The sequence below is a fragment of the Lepidochelys kempii genome, chromosome 10 (genome assembly GCF_965140265.1).
Source record: "Lepidochelys kempii isolate rLepKem1 chromosome 10, rLepKem1.hap2, whole genome shotgun sequence".
Lineage (NCBI taxonomy): Eukaryota > Metazoa > Chordata > Testudines > Cheloniidae > Lepidochelys > Lepidochelys kempii.
Window position 1 is genome coordinate 52,377,522 of NC_133265.1, and position 23,740 is coordinate 52,401,261.

General features: G+C 41.5%; 1 protein-coding gene across 3 annotated transcripts in view; it reads right to left on the reverse strand.

Moving 5' to 3' along the window:
* The window catches only part of TLN2 (talin 2), a 346,170-nt gene that overhangs the window by 53,567 nt on the left and 268,863 nt on the right, over window positions 1–23,740 (reverse strand). For 2 of the 3 annotated variants that reach the window (XM_073303618.1, XM_073303617.1), the window contains 6 exons: window positions 23,168–23,338; window positions 14,695–14,841; window positions 10,926–11,027; window positions 8,635–8,754; window positions 5,354–5,500; window positions 3,598–3,764 (listed from right to left, as the gene is read on the reverse strand). In XM_073303618.1, coding sequence (XP_073159719.1) covers window positions 3,598–3,764; window positions 5,354–5,500; window positions 8,635–8,754; window positions 10,926–11,027; window positions 14,695–14,841; window positions 23,168–23,338 — 854 coding nt within the window. The remainder of the gene's footprint in view (window positions 1–3,597; window positions 3,765–5,353; window positions 5,501–8,634; window positions 8,755–10,925; window positions 11,028–14,694; window positions 14,842–23,167; window positions 23,339–23,740) is intronic. The other variant, XM_073303619.1, reaches the window with a different exon arrangement.

Here is a 23,740-nt window from a genome sequence, read left to right on the forward strand (position 1 = left end):
TAATACCTTTTGAATTCAAAGAGACAGCAGACAGCAATTTGTTTGTTTGCTTTAAAGAAAGTTTTAATTAGAATTGAATTATGTTTTATAATGCAATATCCAAAACATACTGGGAGTGGATGGATCATTACACAAAGTAAAACTATTTCTCCATGTTTATTCCCCCCCCCCGCCCACTGTTCCTCAGACTTTCTTGTCAACTGCTGGAAATGGCCCACCTTGATTATCATTACAAAAGGTTTTCTCCCCCCCCATTCCCCCGCTGCTCTCCTGCTGGTATTAGCTCATCTTAAGTGATCAAAGAAAAGGAGTACTTGTGGCACCTTAGAGACTAACCAATTTATTTGAGCATGAGCTTTCGTGAGCTACAGCTCACTTCATTGGATGCATACCGTGGAAACTGCAGTAGACATTATATACACACAGAGACCATGAAACAATACCCCCTCCCACCCCACTGTCCTGCTGGTAATAGCTTATCTAAAGTGATCATCAAGTTGGGCCATTTCCAGCACAAATCCAGGTTTTCTCACCCTCCGCCCCCCCCACACAAACTCACTCTCCTGCTGGTAATAGCCCATCCAAAGTGACCACTCTCTTCACAATGTGTATGATAATCAAGGTGGGCCATTTCCTGCACAAATCCAGGTTCTCTCACCCCCTCACCCCCCTCCAAAAACCACACACACAAACTCAATCTCCTGCTGGTAATAGCTTATCCAAAGTGACCACTCTCCCTACAATGTGCATGATAATCAAGGTGGGCCATTTCCAGCACAAATCCAGGTTTTCTCACCCCCCCATCCCCATACACACACAAACTCACTCTCCTGCTGGTAATAGCTCATCCAAAGTGACCACTCTCCCTACAATGTGCATGGTAATCAAGGTGGGTCATTTCCAGCACAGATCCAGGCTCTCTCACCCCCCCCGCCCCCCGGGAACACACACACACACGAACTCACTCTCCTGCTGGCAATAGCTCATCCAAACTGACCACTCTCCAAGTTTAAATCCAAGTTTAACCAGAACGTCTGGGGGGGGGGGGGGTAGGAAAAAGCAAGGGGAAATAGGCTACTTTGCATAATGACTTAGCCACTCCCAGTCTCTATTTAAGCCTAAATTAATAGTATCCAATTTGCAAATGAATTCCAATTCAGCAGTTTCTCGCTGGAGTCTGGTATTGAAGTTTTTTTGTTGTAAGATAGTGACCTTCATGTCGGTGATTGCGTGACCAGAGAGATTGAAGTGTTCTCCGACTTCTTTATGAATATTATAATTCTTGACATCTGATTTGTGTCCATTTATTCTTTTACGTAGAGACTGTCCAGTTTGACCAATGTAAATGGCAGAGGGGCATTGCTGGCACATGATGGCATATATCACATTGGTGGATGTGCAGGTGAACGAGCCTCTGATAGTGTGGCTGATGTTATTAGGCCCTGTGATGGTGTCCCCTGAATAGATATGTGGGCACAGTTGGCAACGGGCTTTGTTGCAAGGATAGGTTCCTGCGCTAGTGGTTCTGTTGTGTGGTATGTGGTTGTTGGTGAGTATTTGCTTCAGGTTGCGGGGCTGTCTGTAGGCAAGGACTGGCCTGTGTAGGAAAAAGCAAGGGGAAATAGGCTACCTTGCAGAATGACTTAGCCACTCCCAGTCTCTAGTAGGAAAAAGCAAGGGGAAATAGGCTACCTTGCATAATGACTTAGCCACTCCCAGTCTCTAGTAATCACTCTCCTTACAGTGTGTATGATAACACCCATTGTTTCATGTTCTCTGTGTATATAAATCTCCCCACTGTATTTTCCACTGAATGCATCCGATGAGGTGAGCTGTGAAGAGAGTGGTCACTTTGGATGGGCTATTACCAGCAGGAGAGTGAGTTTGTGTGGGGGGGGGCGGAGAGTGAGAAAACCCAGATTTGTGCTGGAAATGGCCCAACTTGATGATCACTTTAGATAAGCTATTACCAGCAGGACAGTGGGGTGGGAGGGGGTATTGTTTCATGGTCTCTGTGTGTATATAATGTCTACTGCAGTTTCCACGGTATGCATCCGATGAAGTGAGCTGTAGCTCACGAAAGCTTATGCTCAAATAAATTGGTTAGTCTCTAAGGTGCCACAAGTACTCCTTTTCTTTTTGCGGATACAGACTAACACGGCTGCTACTCTGAAACCTGACAAAATGTACTGAGTTTTTAAATCTCTGGACCCTGTTTGAGCTCTTTGCTTATCTCTCTCCTTCTCAAACAAGATTGCTATTTTTAACAGCAAAAGTAAGTTTTGAGGTACAATATTAAGATTTATTGTAAGGAGGAGAAACTGTTCAACAACTGTACATGGACACCACACTGTTGCTTTGTGGGTAGGGGGCACCCCAACCTGTGTTTATACATACACACTTTGCATACTCCATTTAAGCCTCTGCATAAAGGCTTTCCCTTCCCTTAGCAAGTAACCTCTAGACGTCCCTTCAGAGAAGTGATCGGCTCGGTAACAAAATAAGGAATGTGGAACGAAATTACTGCTAATCATCACTGCTCAGCCTTTTTGTCTATTTTTGCATTCCAACGTTCAGCTCTTTGAAGCAGGACCTTGTCTTCACACTTGTCACACAGCATTTAACACACTTACTATTTGATGATAAAAATGAATCATAACTCTTAGTGTATAAAGCTGCAATAATTTGGGCTGCATTGCACTTTTCATACTCCCAAAGCCACTGGCACAGCACTGAGTTAAATGCTGGCAGTATAGGCCAATTGTGCTGTTAAGCAACAGCTCACTGTCTTGACCACTAGAACCAGGTTTTTAATATGAGGGGAATAATGGCCTGGATGCTCCAAATCTCTCATTCTATATCAGACGTTATCAGAAGGAAACCTGTGTCATCATCTCACCAAATAGGGTGACCAGACAGCAAGTGTGAAAAATCGGGACTGGGGTGGGGGGTAGTAGGCGCCAATATAAAACAAAGCCCCGAATATCAGGACTGTCCCTATAAAATCGGGACATTTGGTCACCCTATCACCAAATGACAACATGATTGACACTCCAGCATCTCTTCCATTAATAATCTCCAACATCAGCAGTGGGCAAGTGCATTTAGTAACCCAGGAAGAAAAAGCCATGAAGTAAAAAACAAGTCTCGCAAAAAACATCGGAAAACTATTTCTCTTTGAATTCATGGACAGTTAATTATTCAAACTAGGATCACAGTGTAACATAATCAGTAAGAATGAAATATAGAAATGGATTTATTAAAAAATTCGATAAAACTGATCTTTGAGGTTTTCTTTTGAAACAGTTGAGAATGATCCAGCTGTTTCTTAAAATTTCCTCTCCCACATAAATGGGCAAAGTGAAATTTGCTTTTACTATACAGGCTACTTTATCTAGCTTTTGAAGCGCTGACCCCAACCCTTTCCTATTTCTCTCTCACCCCTCTGCTCATCTGGCTTCATTATTAGGGGTTTGAAAAGGCAGGAAAAACTGCATCTCCACCCCCTCTTGTTTGCCATTAGCAGGACATTTATCTATTGCCCCCGCCCCCTTGTTGCAGCCAGCTCCCTCCACCAGCTTTTTCGGTATCACTGACCTGTGATCCGCAAATGATTCATTGTTCTCAGCATTAAGGGTTCCAGCTGTAGCAAACATGATAGTTGTGTCCAGATCTGCAATTATCCCCGACACAGCACTAGCTGCAGTGATACAAGCCTGAGTACCTTTGTTTCCTGCTTGAAGGGCAGACAGAACTAAGGAAACCTGGAACAGGAAAATAAAAAAGAGGGTCACACTAAAACAAAGCATAATGAACTGATTTCTGAGTTAAACGAACTCCTGTGATGAAAATCAACAGGTGCAATTCATTTTGTGATCTCATTTCACAATCTACAAAAAACCTCTCCCTTTCCCTTCCCCTGTCTGCTCTATCTGCACATTAGCAGGTTTGATTAGTTTTTCCACAGAAGGAAGCCTGCTATTGGCATTTGTCTTTCACCGTAGGAAAAGGCTGTCTCCTGATCAAGCAGGATACACAATAAATGAGCAGATCACGGAGGCCTTAACTGCATCTGCTCTGCATATAAATAATGACACTCTGCAATCAATAGTGTAAGCACTCATCTTCCATAATATCTAAATGAAAGGAAAAGCTTTCCCCAGCTACAATAAATAAGAATTCCAATTATCCTACAGTACTCTGCACAGTCAATAAAGGAGCTTGGTGCATTTATTTCAGTGTCACAATTACTTTTCAGCAATCTACGGTGCTGCCCAGTAACATGATCACAAGGATGACTGATGCAACCGATGACTGAAGCGCTTGGCAACTCAACTTTGTCACACAGCTTGTTTAAAAGACAAATCTCTGCTGTCACACACTACACAGCTCTTCCCACTCTTCCGCGTCAGTGATATAGTGATCTCCCCATCCCTGATTCAGAATAAAGAACCCAACCCTAAATGCTGGCACAATGAACAAGTCCATATTGGGAGACTATGCCAAGAAGTTAAGAGGTGCAGTAGTTGCTCCATTTTCCCTTAGGGGGTATTCATTTAATAGCAGTACTGCAGCCACCCTCTCAAAACAGATCACAACATCACCTTGATATTTTATGTCAAACTACAGTGTGTCTTGCAAATAGAGAGGAACAGTTTGTAACTTCTGTTAGCTATTCTGGCCTAGCAACATGGCAGACACTGGGAATTTGGGCTCCCAAGAGTGGATATGTAAGTGCTGCAATACCACCCTTTATCCCAAATGACTTGTTTGGGAATATCTATGTATCAGATCCACTGAAATTAAGCTACTGTTGGGAAGGGAAGCCACAGCCAGGTGAACAAGTGACACACACTAACAGGAGAAAGATGGCGGGGGAGGGGATGAACCTTGGCCAAGAGCTATAGGGCAAACAGCATCTCATGGGAAGCGTCACTGGCTCTTGAATTTTAACACTCTGCTAAGAGCCACCCACTGCTAGCTACACAGTGTTCACAGTGTACCTGCCTCAAAATTATGAAATCTGAGAAAACCCCATCATAATTTAAGTAAAGTATAAAATATAACACGATCCAGTAGCTGGAAATCGAAGCTAGACAAATTCAGACTAGAAATCAGGCATAAATTTTTAACGGTGAGCGTAATTAACCATTGGAACAATTTAACCAAGGGTCATGGAGGATTCTCCATCACTGACAACTGTTAAATCAAGACTGGATTTTTTTTTTTTTTTTACAAGATCTGCTCTAGGAATTATTTTGGGGAAGTTCTATGACTTCTGATATGCAAGAGCTCAGACTAGATGATCACAATGATCCCTTCTGAATCTATGAGACAACAAGGGACATCTTACCTTTTCAGTGACAGCACGAGCACATTCTATCAACTCCCTCTTGGTGTAGCTGTCCGTAGGGCAAATCTGTAGAGCTCCAGCTTTCTGTACTAGAAAGATACATCCATGACCAAGATCCTGTACCCGAGTCCTGATCTGGAATCCTATCTAGATAGGCAACAAATTGTGGGGAAGGGGAAATAGGAGACAAAGAAGGTGCTTAGAATGTTGAGGCTTTGAATAAATGGAAACATTGTAAAACTCGCACAATTTTTGTTGCAAATATTTGCCCACCAGTACCGTTCCTGCAAAGATCAGAAATAAGGGCCAGATTCTGACATCCCTTATTCACGCTAAGTAGCATCTTAATCCACAAGTGGTCCCCTCGACTTCAATGGGACTACTCATGGAGGAGGAATACTATTTGATCTGAGCTAGGGGATCAAAATCTGGCCATGTCTTATGCAATTAGCATAGGGAATTTACCCAGATCTAATGTAGCCATTTCTAAAAGATAGTAGAAACATCACAAAAATGTGTACGCCTCCGTGTTGCAATATTTCTTTGCCCAAAATATAAAGCAAAAATGAACTGCTTGTTCTCAGTGTGAGCTGACCTCAAGGCATACAGGCTTCTCCTCAACTCTGATCAAACTAGGTTGAGGAGTATGTAAGTTTACTTCTGAGTATCTCAGTTTCAGTCACAGATGAATCTAGCACAAGTTCTTGGCTATTCATTTATTCTCCAATACTTAGCACAACCCTATAAAATAGCCAAACCTATACTTACCTCTAAATGCATCACGATTTCAGATTTACTATTAATCTTGAAATGGAGTATAGCAGTGTGGTCTGAGAAACATGAACCAATGCTAGTTTTAGTACTGCTACACATGTTTACATATAATTGTGTGTGTATTCTGGTTAATACGTAAGTAGGAATTGCAGCTATTAGTTTCAATAATGGAATTATTTCTACTTAAAGCTGAAGTTAATGTACACTTTTAATAAACAAATGTTCATTATGTCTAACAATACACTTGATGAATATAAGCCATTGATTTTGATATTCAGCACCAAGAATATTTAAAAAAACTCAAGTGAACTGTCGGTGGAGAAGTGTAATAAAATAAGTCAAAAGCTGTTTGAAGGTATTTCGTCTCGATAATCTGATACTGTTACTGGTCAATGGAGCTAAACACCAACAGCCTAAGAATCAATAGGGAAAAAGCAGTCATCTTCACTGATCTTCAAGTTGCAGTGGGGGAGGTTTAGATTGGATATTAGGAAAAACTTTTTCACTAAGAGGGTGGTGAAACACTGGAATGCGTTACCTAGGGAGGTGGTAGAATCTCCTTCCTTAGAGGTTTTTAAGGTCAGGCTTGACAAAGCCCTGGCTGGGATGATTTAACTGGGAATTGGTCCTGCTTTGAGCAGGGGGTTGGACTAGATGACCTTCTGGGGTCCCTTCCAACCCTGATATTCTATGATTCTATGATTCAAAGATTTTTAATCATGCCCTGAGTACCATACACATGATGGAGAAAGAGGACAACGACCATTCCCTTCCTTTTATTATCTCTCTGAATCTCCCTCTCAGTGCAGTATGGTATATGTCAGCAGTTCTCAAATGGTGGGTTGGGACCCAAAGACAAAGTCAGAGAGCTTCAGCTCTGGGTGGAAGGGTTCAGGTTACAGCCCCCTGCCTGCAGCTGAAGCCCTTGCGCTTTGGTCCCCCCGCTTGGGACGATGGGACTCGGGCTTTGGCCTCCCCACCAAGGGTGGTGGGGCTCAGGCTTCGGTCCTCCCTCCTGGGGTCCTGTAGTAACTTTTGTTGTCAGAAAATGGGTCGCAGTGCAATGAAGTTTGAGAACCCCTGGTATATGTGAAACGGTTTGAGGAGAGGAGAAAAAAGTATGTTTATGTGATTCATCAAATCATGAGACTGGGGGAAATGATCTGTAGTGAATAACTAGAGAAATGTCTCCAATTTTCTGTTCCAGGTTGCCTGCAAGCAGTTGGAAACTTTCCAGTTATTCTGGAGAACAGTTCTTGTCTGTGGAGTGTTGCAAGCAATTTGTTTCAAAAACTTGATGATCGACGTTGAGTTGCTGTTCATGCTTGATTGGATGTTTCTGTCCTCTGACCTGGTGAGTAACTCCTATAATTTGGCTTGTGGTGTGAACACACACACTTTTAGAAATTAAAAGCTTACTTTCTTTGGCCTCTAACATTTGCTAATTTGTAACATTCCTAAGAGAAAACTAGTGCCCAAGATATTTCACAAAAAGTGAGATAAAAAGGGATAAGAACAGTAGAAACGAACTCGTTTAAAAACTTAAATATTAGTAGAAAATGTTTTGCTGTATTCCGCAGCTCTTATTCACATACACTTTGGATGAGCAATGTTGCAACAGAATGCACGTTAGAGCCTACATGTATATATATGTATACTGTATTGTTCCAGGATGTGTCTGTATTGTAAATAAATATCTAACTACAGATGTTTTCCACAGGTGGCCATATGCCACAGTCGTGAAAGTGGTGCAAAATGGGTAATGGCAAACAGTAGCTGACTTATGATTCAACTGTGATGAAAACGAAGATGACAATATTTTGGACTTTATGCCAACACGACGGAATGTAAACATTTTCTACTAGTTCCCCTTCCCTTCAGAGAAAATAATAGCATTAAAGCTTTTATCTGGTTGTGTGTGCTGTATGCTTGAATTGACTCTTTTTAAAAGGTACTGATAGAGTGCTAAAACAGATAGGCCCAAACCTGAAATCTGATGGAAGAGAGAGGTTTGAGTACAAATCTCCAGATCTGAAACTGCACCTTTGGTTCTGATCCAAACCACAGAACGGGGCCTATAATGCAATGTTAGACCCATGTGGAATCCTTCTGAAAATCCCATGTGTCTTACTACCCAATATTTCCAGTGTCAATGGGACAGAGACTGTATCTTCCTACATGTTGGACAAACAGATGGTTGACAAGACTGAAGTACAGTAAACAGAATTTTCCTGTCTGGGAAAATATTTACTGTATTTCTTTTAAATGATCTCAGAAATGTTTCAGAGAAAACACCCCTACTACCAGAAGGTTGTAGCCCTATTTTCTATTTGACTGCACAAGAGAAGACTCAGACTTGGGGATAACTGCAGCTGCATTATAGCAACTGGGTGGACTACTGTCTTTGGTTACCGTACCTCCCCCTCCCCCCCATATTAAAGTGCAAGAGAATACTTAATGTTGACACCACTGTGCATTCAGAGTTTAGAGGTCTAAAAACTGCAGACCTCCTCTGGTTCAGCTGTGGCTGCTGCCATTCGGCCCTGGAGAGCCAAATGCCCATAGTCATTGGTCATTTGTGATGCAAGTCCTCCCAACTCCTCCGGGTTAGTAACCGACTTAGTCATCTGAAAAAAGAAAACAAGCAATAAAACAATGACAGGCATAAAACCAGCTTGTTAATACTCCACACTGCCTAGAAGCACACAAGTATGTTTTTGCAGCACCAGTGATAGGGTACCTCCTGCTGTTTTAGCAATTCAGTTTCCAGCTAGAATTCTATGAGCGGAAAAGACAAGCAAACATGCTTTATTAGAACCACAGTAACTAGACACCCACAGAACACAAAGTAACTGAGGAGCAGTTAGAAATGGAAATATACTCCTCAGTACAGTAAATGACTGCAGAAGTACTCTACTCTCAGCTTAGTAGGTGAATCTGGGGAGGGGTAGACAGGGGCGAAGAGTGCTTCACACTGCATAACAGCAGCCTCTCCATTTGGCTGATGGGCTAAGTAACCCACTCTCTTCTAGACCCTCCTCAGCCCACTGATGGTCACCATGATGTGGAGTGGAAGGATCTTAAGTGGATCCTAAGACTCACAGAACGTGAAAGACCTCTGGGGCAAGATGGAAATGGCTGGAAATGTACAAAATGAAGAGTTTCTGATTTGGGAGCACAAAAAGTGAAACTATCCCTGGAATATCTGCCAACTCTGTGAAGGTGACATTGTTCCATTTCTGATAGTGAAAACAGGTGAAAGGAGTGATATTCCAGCCTTGGGATAAAACCACAAACTGGCCTTAGACAAATTCCTAATGTGCACAGAGAAGAGCTAACTGCTTTCTGTTGAAACGACAACTTACTACAGTACCTGCAAAGATTCTCTCTCTCTTTTTTTTTTTGGCAAAACCAATTTTTTTTTGCACAGCAAGGTAGGGTAGTGTGCAATAATATTATCCTTATATTTAAAAAAGGTAGCGTATTATTTACTAATGGATGAACACTGTTTATTATATTAACCATTACTACGACTCTTCAGAATCAAGGAAGGACCTACTTAGCCAAAGGTCCCTCCCCACTTCATTTTATGTCCAACTGAATCACAGCATCAAGAATTCTGTGAGAGAAAACAAGAATTTGACCATTGCTCATTTCATGAATTTAACAATTGTCTTACAAGGTTTGATTTTAATTAAGGGATAAAGTTAAAGAATAATTAAGCATCACACCCCAAAGGGCTAATGTAGGTCACCAAGAAACTTATGATAGGACAAGATTCCAATGATTTGAAGGGTTGATTAAAGCTCTTTCAACACGTACCTTCATTTGTTTCTCATATAAAGTAAGCCTCATGAGAAGTACTTGAAATCACATTCCACTAATATATACATCTCATGCCAAAGAACCACTGTTAACACAGACTTCCAAATTCGATGGCTTTTCTCATTACAGGAGGAGGAATATAGCCTCTTTTAAATTGTAAAACTGGCTAGAAAAGGTCTATTTAAAACCAGCTGGGGAGTGTTAACAGACTGCTTCACGAGCAAATTAACTAAATTAATTGGTTGGTCTTAGTTCAGTCTTTAGTGGAAAGAAATCCTCAGCTGTAAAATGTTCTGGCACAGTCAAACCATTGTTTCAAGACAGGCTCAAGTAACAGACCAGCTCAAGTATTATTCTCTTGATGGGGGTATAAATCATATCAACATCTACAACAGTCTAAATCAGTTAGGCCCAAAACAGATCAATAATGACACGGTGGACAGAGTTTTGCATTACTGCTATTCCTAACTTTATTCTCTCCCCAGTAATCAGCATAACTTTCTTTTTGCTTCACTTCATTTGTTCCTGAATGCTATATTTCTACCCCATTCCCTCCACCCTCTTCATCATGGAGGCATTTCTTTTGGTTACTGTCAAGTTCTAGCACAGGCCTCCTAAGGTGTTCTCTCCTGTTTTCATAGCTTGTTTTTTTGGGCAGCAAGGTACAGAGAATAGCATATACTCTTTAAAGCCCCATACTTTGAGTTAACTAGAGAGAGATCCAACAGAATGACTCTGCTGGTAGTACACTCCTGTCCATCATGCAATCAGGTTCCAATGAAGAAGTCCAGGAAATGGTGTCAACACCCCTATTTTGCCTACCCACAAAACAGATCAACTGGAAGTCAATGTCACAAAGAAGCGGCTCCAGTTGGAATTGGTTCAGATTAACCCTACAGCAGTTTGAATTTCTTACACATACTCAGCAGTTGTTACCCAGCTATTTTATAGAACTCTTGCTAGTTTCTCTTACCATTTCCTGTGCTGTTACAGCAATGGCTTTAGAATATTTCACTACAGTAGTTTGATAATCAACAAATGTTCCCTTTGGATCTGAAGGTGTGCCCTCATCCAGCTGTGGAGAGAGGGGAAAACATGAAAGCAATGACAGGCATGCAGGACATGCATATTACTAAACTTTTCAGTCTAGTACTGCAATTGTACAACACAGAGTTAAATACAAAATGAGTTCAGATGTACAGTAAAGCTTCGTAGCTTATATCACTAATTTCAAGTCATTTGTATAGAATATGCAGTATAGTGCCCACATAGTCAACAAGTCCTGACTTTCTTCCCAAGTTCACTTTTTCTTTTAGTTTCCCTAACCCGCAGCCCATTAGATCTAAAAATGATTGTACAATGATCACAAGACAGATCTTTCACCTGAATAGTCTCTATAACATTCCTTTAGGCCATGCCATGAAACTTTCCATTCCGCATATCAGCTACCAAAATGCCAGAGACTGAGTAAAATTAAACAAGAAACCCTGCATAAATAAATTGTTTAAATTTTTTTTTGTTAGCAAGAGATGATGGAAAACATACTTGCTTAATAGATTAAACTTCTCCATACCTTCCTTTTGAGACTAGCATACTCCCAACTTACTAGTTATGTTTTTCTCATAAAGACTTGCTAATTATCTTAGGTAAAGACTCTTCAGACGTGGCTTCCTCCACTGTGTTCCTCAAGTTCATCTCATTTTCCCCGCCATGAAGTAAAACCAGACTAACTCGTTTTAGAAGACAACATGACAGAAAATAGCATCCAGAATTTATAGGACTACTATATGCATTTCTGCCACAAAAGGTACTTCCCCAGACAAGAAAATAAAGATTACAGTTTTGAGACACTCCCCTTTAAGGGAAGATAATTGCTAACCCATCCTTCTGATTTCTCTTCCTAGAAAGACCCACATACTTGGTTGCTATGCAACAGCTTTCAACTTGTTATTTTGTGTTAAAATTGGCAAACTCCTCTACATATGGATATGCAACCAGAGTGTCATTTAAGAAAACCTGGGGGCAGGGAGAGGGAGATGTTTTAGCATAAAGAACATTATATGGGATGTTATATCCTGAAAAGTTGAATGTGTGTGAGTGAGCATGCAAGAAGTGAAAAACATAATGGAGGACACAGACTGATGAAAAGCCTGGCTGAGGGGAAGGAAAATAACTGTCCATTTTTCCCCATAGCGAATGACCACTGATATATTAGTTAAGTTTTGTTTTCTCTTTGACCTTCATGTATTTCATTCAAGGGTAAGCTTCAATTCTTTGAGGTTGGTTCAAAATGAAGAAGCGAATGAGGAATCTGAACGAAGCGTTAATCATTGATAAAGTTCCGAGGGAAATTACTCCTAATCTCAAAATTCTGAAATGGCAGAGTTTTGTACCAACAATGTTTACCACATTCAACCTGACCTCAGAACTGAATCCTAATTGTGAAGAGTCTTCCAATAGGAGAAAAACATATTAAGTTTGGGATGGGTGGGGGGTAAGGGACAATGTTCATGAGAGAAGACTTGCTACAAACCCTGGCAGATAGAAAGGAAATTCTTAGCACATAGAGATAAAAATGGTCAAAGCAAAAACTGAAAATTACAGGCTGCAAACGTCATTTAAAGCAGATGCCATCTAAAATGACTCTTCTGTATGCGATTAAATCAAGCAGCCCAGCACTATGTCTCCAGCCAACTGAAGCACTGGGATACCATGCCATCAACCAGTACGCAGAGATATCTGAAAACAGTTATTTCCTCTTTAGAGCACGCTTTCTTTTTAATTTGAATCTCAGAAATGTTTCTATCACCTGTCATTTCAGAAACTTGTTATGTATATTGTTATCTTTATCAAATAAGAGAAAACAAGACCCAGTCTAAGTCTAAGAAAGGAGAGTCACTTCATGAGGAAAAAAACCTATGTTGTAATGCTAACCCAATATTACTCCAGTGTTCATTTTCAAGGCAGTTTAAACCATTTGCAAGACCAAAAAATTGAAAGGTCTAATTTTTGACTGTTTTCTTAAATACTGGCACACCACTCAATGGAATAGGTCTCCAAAATAACCCTACCCAACCAGTGCGATCAAAAGGGAATGATTTTGTGTCTACTGAAAGTGCAAGTTCCATCATGTGCATCGGTGCTATTTTGCAATTAATGCTAATAATCTCCTAGTTTTATGGTTTCATACAGTAGGGTTTGTTGTGATTGCTGGACCTACAAAGTCACCCTAACCTCAACTGTAAAAAGCATTTGAAAGTCTGTAATGTGTTACAACAACCATGAAAAACTGATCATGTTGTTTACAATACTGAATGTTTTAAACAGGTGCAAGAGAATGAAACAGAGAAACTGGGTCAGTCTAAACAAAAAAGGCCATGTCGCTATAATCCAACGACTGCTGAAATTATACCCGTTAAAAACAGATGATGTGGAGCTGGAAGTTAATGTAACAAAACGAGTGAGACAGACATTAGGCCTAATTGGTGGACAAAATAATGAGGTGAATGAACTATGCTGCCCACTTTTCCCCTTTTTGGGTTATTAAAAAGAGACTGAAAAAAAAACAAAACAAAAAAACACCTTCTCTCTCATCCGCATCTCAGCTCATCTTGTCTCATCACATCTTCCCTGTTTCCCAGACAGAAGGAACAAACCAGACTGACAGACTTTCTTCCACAAGGAAAGCCAGCTGGCCTTGCTCTTGTTTAAGTAACTTTGTTTTCACCTGTGAGTGCTGAAAGTCATCATATTACTAGGACATCCCGTCCTCAGCCCACCTGGGGGGAATATCTATTTACCAGCACTGCAAAGCCACGTAGGATCCTGTATTGCATTCCCTTGTTATCTTCTGTCCCACTATTTTGTTCCTCCTATCCTATCTCATTCTCCTGGCTTTGCATCAAATCCTGAAGTCAATCTTATTACATTCAAACAAACCTGTCTTGTCTAAAGAGAAAGGCTGCAACCAAATGATGGCCCTGACCAGACTGTAACTAACCAGTGTCCAAGCCGTAGGTGTCATGGTTCACTTGCCGGCAAAAGCATCCACTCGTAACTAAACAGTGTTCCAGAAACATCAGCCAAAGCCTATTTCACCCATCTTTTTTATCCTGTCACTCCTTCACCTTGTGTCTGTCTGTTTGTTAAGAACAGGACAAGTGATTGCTCTTCAGATCAGGACTGAGGATAAAATTAACCTTTTCCTTTTCATCAAAGAATCTTTTCCTTTTCATCTCGGAAAATAAGAGACACTGATATTTTGACTGCAAAAGGAGAGAGAGGCTTTGATAAGGTCTGATTAAGTTTGTTTCCATAATCACTCAAGCACAGTTTCAATACAAATGCTTGTTTTCATTTCTTGTTCTTTCTGGTGTTTAATCAATAAACTTTCAATTTGAATGAATGCTTTTTGAGTGTTTGCCAAGTAACTGAGTAAAAGCAAGGACTTTGTTTAAAAACCATGCCCAACCCACCTCTTACTTTAATGCAGGATAGTGAAAGAGTTTAGAAACTCTTCAGGCCTTTATGATCAATATCAACACAACAGGTTCCATCAGCACAGAAAGCTGAACTGACTTAGCACTGGCCATTTAAGGAACATTTAGCATTCAGCTCTCTGAACTACTTCAGTGGTACAATGGAACGTATATTAAATGTGAAGCAATTGTTGCCAGTATCATCTAGAATAACCATTACTTTCCTTCCATGTAATCTGGGGTTGCTACGTACCCAGTACTCACCTTGCTCATGGCCTCAGCTATTGAGTCTACCATACCTCCAACCATGCCCACTTCACTGGCAGCTTCATTCAATGTAACCATTATATCATCCACTGCCTCCTTCATCAGCTGAGCAGCCTCTGTGATTGCATCATGAGTGTGAGATGCCTGTACAGGGGACAGTAAGAGAAGAGAGATAATATTAAGGACTCATCTCTGCAGGAGTAGTCATTTGTTCTGCAAGCAATGCTTATTATGGCAACACCTCGTGGCGATTTTAACCACATCTCTTTGAAAATCTCATTTCAAGCTAAACAGGAAAGAGACTGATTCATGATACATATCAATCTCATATGAATGAGAATGCCTCTTTAAACAAGACCATGCCTCACTCACTCAATATACCCTAAATTCAGAGTAGTTTAAAACAGAGCAAGCCCTTTTCCCTGACAACAGATTAAGGAAAATGATCACCATGTAAATGCAGTGGAAATGAAGCTAAAGAAAGGCAACAGATCATTCCAGTTTTAAACTGGTTCAGAAAAGGCCTTGTCATAAATGGTAGCTGTATGGGTCAAATGTGCTTAATCTTTACCGATTATATACCTGACGAAAGCAATGGAAGCCACTTAGCAGGGATAATTTTAAACAACATTTAGGACATTGAAAACTGCATTGCTAAGGTCCCTGCCAGAAAGGCAGTAGGGCACCTAGTCTTTCAATATAGTCTGTTTATGCCACACGACCTGAAAATTAGATTAATGCATAAGCAGAAAGGAAGAACATTTTGCACATACTGGGTTTGGAACGCATCCCACACATGTGCAATTAACAAAGCACTAGGTAGGAATTAAGACTCTTGAGAGATTCTTCCATAGCCATCTTTCTTGACACAGGTAATTAATCCAGAGTTCTATAATCAAAAACCCTCATCTCATATGATTAGGGTCTACATCAACAAGCTTGTTTGCTATTCAATTGAACCATATAATCAGTGAAAACTGAAAATCCAGGTAGAAACCACACTTTTGTTTTTACACAAAGAACTTAAGAAAACAAGAGAAAATATGGAGAGGAGAACACGCTTTCCTTTAATGTGGGCATTTCTAAATTTCATTTTTCTATAGCATCTCCTGCCCAGAACAGGATTACATGTGTGACGCACTCTATATGATTTTATAAAAATATGCTAATGAGTGTGAATATAATATAACTGGAATATGCTTCATGCAAAAGGTCTTTTGTATGGTATCATTACAAAGCTTATAATATACTGAGTGTGGTCATCCTATTTGTATAAATATATCACTCTTGTATCTGAAACTAGAAATATGAAATATAACTCTGAGGGCCTACTGTAATTATGCAAAGCGTGGGCCATTAATGGTGGTTGGGAATCTTGATGGCTCCCATCAGCCAGGACAATTGACTGTGGATGGCTGTTTTCAGGCAGGCCCTCCTGTGAGTCAGGCTGGGAGGAATGAAGGCTTGGAGTCTCACAGGAAATGTGACCATGTCACCTGGTACTGAAATCCATCTTAAACCTGGTGCTTTTCCACTGGGGACAGGGACAGCCGGGGGCAGGGAGGGAGTGTGGGGGGGGGACCGACCCAGAGAGACAAAGGATTCCCACCTTGTGCCAAAGCCAGATAAGGGGGTGGAACAGAACAAAGGAGGAGCCATCATGAGAAATCCCCTAGCTACCACCTGAGCTGGAATAAGGGCTGTACCAGGGAAAGGATTGTGCCCCGACTAGGAAGGTGACTAGTCTGTGAAAGAAAATTATTGAAACATCTGAGGGTGAGATTTTATCTGTATTCAGTTTGATTAGATATAGACTTGCGTGTTCTATTCTATTTTGCTTGGTAATTCACTTTGTTCTGTCTGTTACTACTTGGAACCACTTAAATCCTACTTTCTGTATTTAATAAAATCACTTTTTACTTATAAATTAACCCAGTGTATGTATTAATACTTGGGGGGGGGGGGGCAAAACAGCTGTGCATCTCTCTCTATCAGTGTTATAGAAGGTGAACAATATACAGGGTAAAACAGATTTATTTAGGGTTTGGACCCCATTGGGAGTTGGGCATCTGAGTGTTGAAGACAGGAACACTTCTGTAAGCTGCTTTCAGTTAAGCCCACAGCTGTTAGGGGACGTGGTTCAGACCTGGGTCTGGGTTTGCAGCAGGCTAGCGGGTCTGGCTCAAACCAGGCAGAGCACTGAAGTCCTAAGCTGACAGGGCAGGAAAGCAGGGGCAGAAATAGCCTTGGCACATCAGGTGGCAGCTCCCCAGGGGATTTCTGTGATCCAACCCGTCACAACATGCTTTTCAGTCACTTATAAATTGAAGAGAACAGGAAGTTTTAAGGCAAGATTTAAACAACGGAAGTGACTCCGGGTCAGAGAGAAAGAAAGAGCAAGCGCAACACACACAAAATTTTTTACCAAGGAGAAGTTCAGTGTGAGTTTAAGTTATAGCCAGGAGCTGATAGAGTGAAGACAGCCAAGATAAGGCTAAGCCTTTAAGCTAACAACAAGGTGACCTAGAGGGATAAAAGAAATATGGAAGAGAGCTGGGGATAAGGCCTGGAGCACGCCCCACAATCTATGGAAGTTGTAAAGCTTCAACCAAAGGTGAAAGACGAGCAGTTAAAAGGGGAGGTTTCAAACGAAGAGAGGGAGGGAAGGGGACAAAAATGATTCCTTGCTCAAGGTACCCAAGGTTTATAGTATTGGCCACACTGAGGTCAAGTAGAGTTGATGAACAGGACTCAATACACTTTAAATTATCTTGGTTCAAAACACCATAGGTAATAGTCAGGGCAGGACAGGCAGCTTTCTCGTCCAAAAGAAACATTTCAGAAAAACTCCTTACTAACCTCATTCTTCAACACTGTTGGATCATCAACTGCTTTGACAAATTTTACTGACAAATTAAGAAAATGAGAGCAATTTACTATTAGGTTTAAGAAGAGTATGTTATAACAGTTAGGCATGTTTCAGAAACAGTATTAACTGGGTTGAATGTGCTTTGGACCAGATTATTGTTAGAACTTAAAAAAGACTCAAAATTTGAAGTACAAAAAAGGGACTACATTTCCGTGATCACCTACTTTGACCAGCTCCACTTAATATAGTATATCAGATGAGTAATTCACACAACCCATTGCTATTATAAACAGCTTAATGTATATGCTTGTGATGAGGCATAGCAATATGCCTGTTGATCTACTGCTAACACAGGGACCAAAGGGAATGAGCTAGTCTTTCTTGGCCCTGCAATTCTTTCAGCTGAATCCACATTAATTTTTTTCTTCAGTTTGAGATATTTTCCAGAGAGACCTGTACACCTTGAATTTTCAACTCTCCATAGGCTATTACCCCAGCCCAAACACACGAGCTGAAGCTGGCAGAAATATCAATACCTCCTTACAAAGCACGCATAAATGAATTGTGCTCTCATCTCCTCTTCATGCATGCATACTCCTGGGAAAGCTAATGGCACTGGTAAAAATGTTTCAAGGGAAAATATAGCCCCCCCCCACCCCTTTCCCCCAAACAGCCCAAAGATAATGAAGAAATTTCTTTTACATAAAGGGAATAAGGTGACAAAGTTTGATTTCTGAACACAAGCAACATAGCTCAGATGATTTAGTTAAGTCCAGTGAGGAGCTTCATGCATATGTAGTTCAGCCTTCATCCTCCATCATTTCCCTTTGCATTTTTGCTGGTATCATCTTCCTTCCTGTGCTTCAGTTATTTTTAGGCAAACCTTCAGTGACAGATACAACATCTAGGTATTGTGCACACTGAAGAGATTAAGTATCTTGTAGGGAAACAAAACAATTAAAAATATATAAAATTTAAAGCTGAAAGCTCTGCTTGGTTTGAATGAATTATCAAGCAGCAGTTCTTTATTTATTACATTTGTTCCTCCTCTGTATTTCATTTCAGTGACGCAACAAGCTTCAGAAAAGGTTTCCTTGTCAGGCATCTTCAGAACAGATGGAACCATCTTTGTTCACTCTACTATACAAATGTAAACTGAGCAGCCAAGCGCAAGCAGCAGAAAAGGTAAACAATGGCTGCATTGATCAGAAGTCTTTTCCAGGCTACACAATAGACTTGCGTGCATGTGGCAAAGTGAAGTATAAAAGCTTATGTATGCAAGTATTGGCTCACCTGGTGGCACTGCCATTGGACATACTCAAGCTAATGCAGTATTTTTTTAAGCATTAAGTTCTAAATTAACTCTTGCAGGAGTCATTAAATATCAGCCCTGATGTTCTTTGATATTGCCAACAATTGAGGATACAGCGTTTGTATTTGCCTATCATCTCTGCCCTATATCCTAGGTCTGTGATACTGCATTATTCTATGTCAATCATAATGCCTAATTCATTAATCAAGAAGAAGTGGAGGAGGGGAATGAAGGAAGTCAGTGTTTACTGAACAAGATGAGGCAATAGGCAATCAGAGCAAACCCTGAAGAAGAAACAAGCCAACAGCCAAACATGCTCGCTACCACTTTTTAAAACACACTGTGGGATTTAGATAATATAAGTTGAAACATACAATCACTATCCGATTTATTTAAATACCATAGCGGTGTTGCACTTTTTTTTTTTTTTGAAGTACTATGAACAATTCAGACTGCATGAATGTGTGAGTGAGTACAGATGGGACAAAAGTGTTAGGATTAAACTGTGCAACTGCAGTTGCTCGGAAAGAAGAGCTGGTAGCAGACAAACCTGAGGACACCAACTGGACTCAATCAACTTCTGAAGTCTCACTGAGAAAACATTCTTAAAGGGAGTGCTCAAGAGCAGGCAGCTCAACAGTGCAAGGAAAGACGACTTACATATGGACAGAATGGCTCCATGGAATGGGAACGCAATAAGCAGCTTTCACCTCAATGCCTTTGTTCAGAATCCAGCTCAGATTGGAAATGGCCAGAAGTTAACATTCAAGAGATATTTAGATGCCTCCATTAAATCATTCTGCAGGTGGCAATCCCATTTTGTGGATTCATCCAGAAAGGGTCACCTGACAGACAAGGGTAGGTGCCATTGCCTCCAACAGACAATGGGTATTAGCAAACCTAAGGCCCATCCTATTCTGCACTACACTGGAGGAAAACTCCCCACACTATTGCTCAGCCCAAAAGGCAAGTATCTCTGGAGGCTAGTGCCCACCATGAAGTAACATTGGTCCCATGTCATCTGAGACTTCTTCCTGAAGTATGGTACTCCTGAGGGCATTCTGCGCCAAAAAAAAAAAAAATTCTGCAAATTTTGTTTGTCAAATAAACGTGGAGGCTCCAGCATGGCGTTGGGAGCACAGGCCACTGGCTGCACAGAGGTAGGAGATCACTGTGCAGAGCTCCCCCTCCAGGACACGGACTCAGTGGTGAGGCTTCACTCAACCATGACACAATGCAAGGACCGGACCTGCCCCAGAAACATCCCAGGGCCCTGCCCCTCCATGACAGGTGCACCAGGTGTGGGTAGGCAGGCTCAGTAAGCCAGGATCCAAGTGCTGGGGGATCCAGGTGTGGGTTGAGAGGGTTCTTTGTGGGGCAATCTGGGTCTGGGAGGCTCAGTGAGGGATCCAGGTGCAGGGGGGATCTGGATGCATAGGGGCTTGTTGGAGGGTTCTGGGTGCACCGGTAATGTGACTCTGCGAGGGGGGTCCATCCAAGTGAAGGTGGTTGGGGCTGGGAGGGGGTGTGTTCTGGGTGTGGAGGGGTAGAACTCAGCAAGTAGGTCTGGGTGTGGGGGGGTTCAGTGGAGGGGCTCCAGATGCTGGGGGAATGGGGGTCATTGGGGTGGAGATCCAAGTGCAGCTGGTTGGGACTCACTAGGGTGGGGATCCAGGTGGCTCGTTGGGGTGGTCCAGGTACAGGGGGAGTGGGGCTCGTTGCGGGGGGTGTTCTGGGTGCGGGGCAGTGAGGCTCACCGGGAGGGTCTGGGTATGAGGGGACTGGATGCATGGGGATTGTGTAGATGGGGAAGTAGCTCCCTGTACAGTGATCCCTCCCCCTCCAGCTGAGAAGCAATGGATGCAGGAAGCGCGGGCTCGGGGGGAGGGAGGAAGGGAGTTTGCAGAGCTTCCTACAACTGGGGGAGAAATCTGGGGGTGGGTCTGACACAGCCCTGGATGCCGTGCAGGGGAAGAGAAAGTTCCGTCCTCCCCAGCCCAGCCGGGACTAACAGCTGAGAACAGCGCAGGATAGGAGCCACCAGCCGGATCTTCCCCAGTCATGCTCCCTGCCACACAGTGATTTACCTCTCTGCTGGCTGCTCTGGGCACCCGAAACTTACTGCTGGGGAGGGTCACATGACTGCTCGTGGGTTCCCTTTGCTTCCCCATCAGAAAGTCATTTTTTCTGCGGGGAAACAAAGAAACTTGCGGGAGACCATTTCTATGCATGCGCACTCGCGCAGAATTCCCCCAGGAGTAAGTATGGGCAGTAGAGGAACCCATGCAAGGACAAAACTCTTGTGGTGTACGAATTCCTCTCCAGAATATGGACAGTGGAAAAAAAACACTCCAAAACAAGTTTCTCGCACTTGGAAAGCTCAAAAAATCCTACCAACTTCAGTTGTGTTTATTGACCGTCATCACTCCAGATAAGGAACCTGAACCAGAATTCACTGAAATCAAACAGAATCCTTCTGTTGATTTCAATGAGCTTTGGCTCAGATACAAAGGAAACCTTTTTGCACCTGACCATCTCTAAATGGGTATTAGTGTGTTAGCCTATGTGTAAAGTAGTTTTAGTTACCCAACTGCTTTCTAAATGAGATACAATTTTATAATACATTGTTCTAAATCCCTCAGCCCTATCACCATTTGAAAGCCTCGGAGTTCAAAAACAATTTACATGCACCAGTTAGGCATGGGATTCTTCCTAAACCACATGCAGAACACACCATGGAAATGCAAACCCTTCATGAGGCTGGAAAGAAGCAGCTAGCCAAAGAAGGCAGGACACAACCCAAAGAACAGCAGAGGCAGAAGGTAAAAATACAAGTTATTCTGGCCAAGGACATGCTCTTGCAATTAGTACCCAGGAATTTCAAAACTAACCAGACTGGCTTTTAAGGTCTTGAGCATACCAATGCCCCATGCCCTCACACATCCCCAAGCATAAACTACAGGCAGTCCTCAACTTTACGACGTTCGACTTACGACGAACAGCACTTACGACGCTTCTGAATTGACACCCTGATTTGACTTACGACAATTGGTCCCACAATGGAGTGGACTGCAGTTCCAAGTTACGACGTAATTTTCAGGAACCAATTGTGTCGTAAGTCTGAGGACTGCCTGTACAGTAAAGAGTATTTTACTGACTATTCAAAAGGATGGGCTGAATTGACCCTGTCAGGATTCGAAGATTTGATTAAGTGTTCCAAACCTGATGCTTGTATCTCCAAGCCATCCCTTCTCTCTGCCCTGTTAACCACAGAAGCACCTTCACACAGCATGCATGGACTGTTTTGTTCAGGGATCTTGTTAAGCAATAAGATTTTTAAAATTATATTTTCAACCAAATATATATATTGGGGGTGGGTGGGGGGAGTACACAGTGATAATTTGTGTCCATCCTGTTTGTTATCTGCTGTAAATCAGTAGTGACATGCTGTACCATTAGTAACTCCAACACTGGAAAACTGGAGGCATTTTTTAGTTCATATATTGAGCAAGCACTGTCATATTCTAATCACCTCTAAATAAAATGGACATTATATTTGGCTCTGTTACTATGTATTCTTTATTTCCTGATCCTTAAAAAAGTACTTAGGGTTTTTTCCAGATACTTGGGGAGCCATTTTATAAATCAAGTTATTCCTTTTCTTCTACCAAAAGCATAAATGAGGCAAAATCTTTAAGTTATTCATCAGTTCACCTAACATCTAATGTGTGAAAGACTTATTTCCTATACATTTTTCTGGAGGTCTTAATATACTGTTAACTTACAACAGCTTTGCAAAACTGTCAAATACTTGGAAACCAAGCACAAAATTCTATTTTCCTGTCCTTTACCATGACAATTATGGCGGTAATTAAATAAATTAATGAAAAAGTTAAAGCAGGCTAGTATACACTAAAGATGAATGCTTAATGTATATACATGCATTTTTCTATATCATATGCAACTAAAACTCTGTGTGCATGCTTAGAATATTATTCATAATACTTCACACAGCAGTCAGAATATAGTTTGCCCCGAGTGATCTTAGCTTGCTGCTATTTTTCACAATTGAAAGGAAAACAACAAAGACTTAAATCCTTAGGAAAACAACAAACTTGCAGAAGGGCTTATCTGTGAGTCACCATTATGAGAAAATAAAATATCTGATAATTAACATACAATCCTATTGTCCACTGTTACTTTCCAGATTCCACTCTAACACTGCAGGATTCATTTCAGATGACTATTTCTAATGACCGCTCCCATTTCATTACACACATGTACTATACCTTGGGATTTCCTCCTCCTTCTTTGGCTGCATACAGCATCTGGAGGGCAGATTCTGCTAGTGTCTTTGTCTGGTCCAGGACAGTCATCTGTTGCTGATGATCTAGCATCTTGGATGCCACACCAACTGCAGCTAAAATCAGGGGTTCAAAGTAACTCGCCAGTTGCGTAACCTAAGACAACAGAGATGATGAAAAGCTTGTAATCCAGTTTCTGAGAGGACACAACATCCCTCTCTAATTAACATCAAGGAGATCTTTAGCTGTTTTTTGAGCATAATCTGAATAGCACAACTTCATAATCCTTCAGATTTGCATGAAATATAGTTCATTCCAATGTCTCCTAAGCTATTCTATCTCTTCTTCAGCTGTGAACGCTGCAATATAGCAATGCTTCCCTCTCAGATGTTCTCAACTTTGTGTGTGAGACTCTGACATCAGATCCAATTGTTTTCAAAACTGACATGGAAGTCAGACAGTACTTAAGGGCATAAACCAAGACAGTCTCCTCCACCACATGGGGAAGGATCTGTAATTAAACGCTGGAATCTCTCATCTTTGGTTGCAGACAACAGA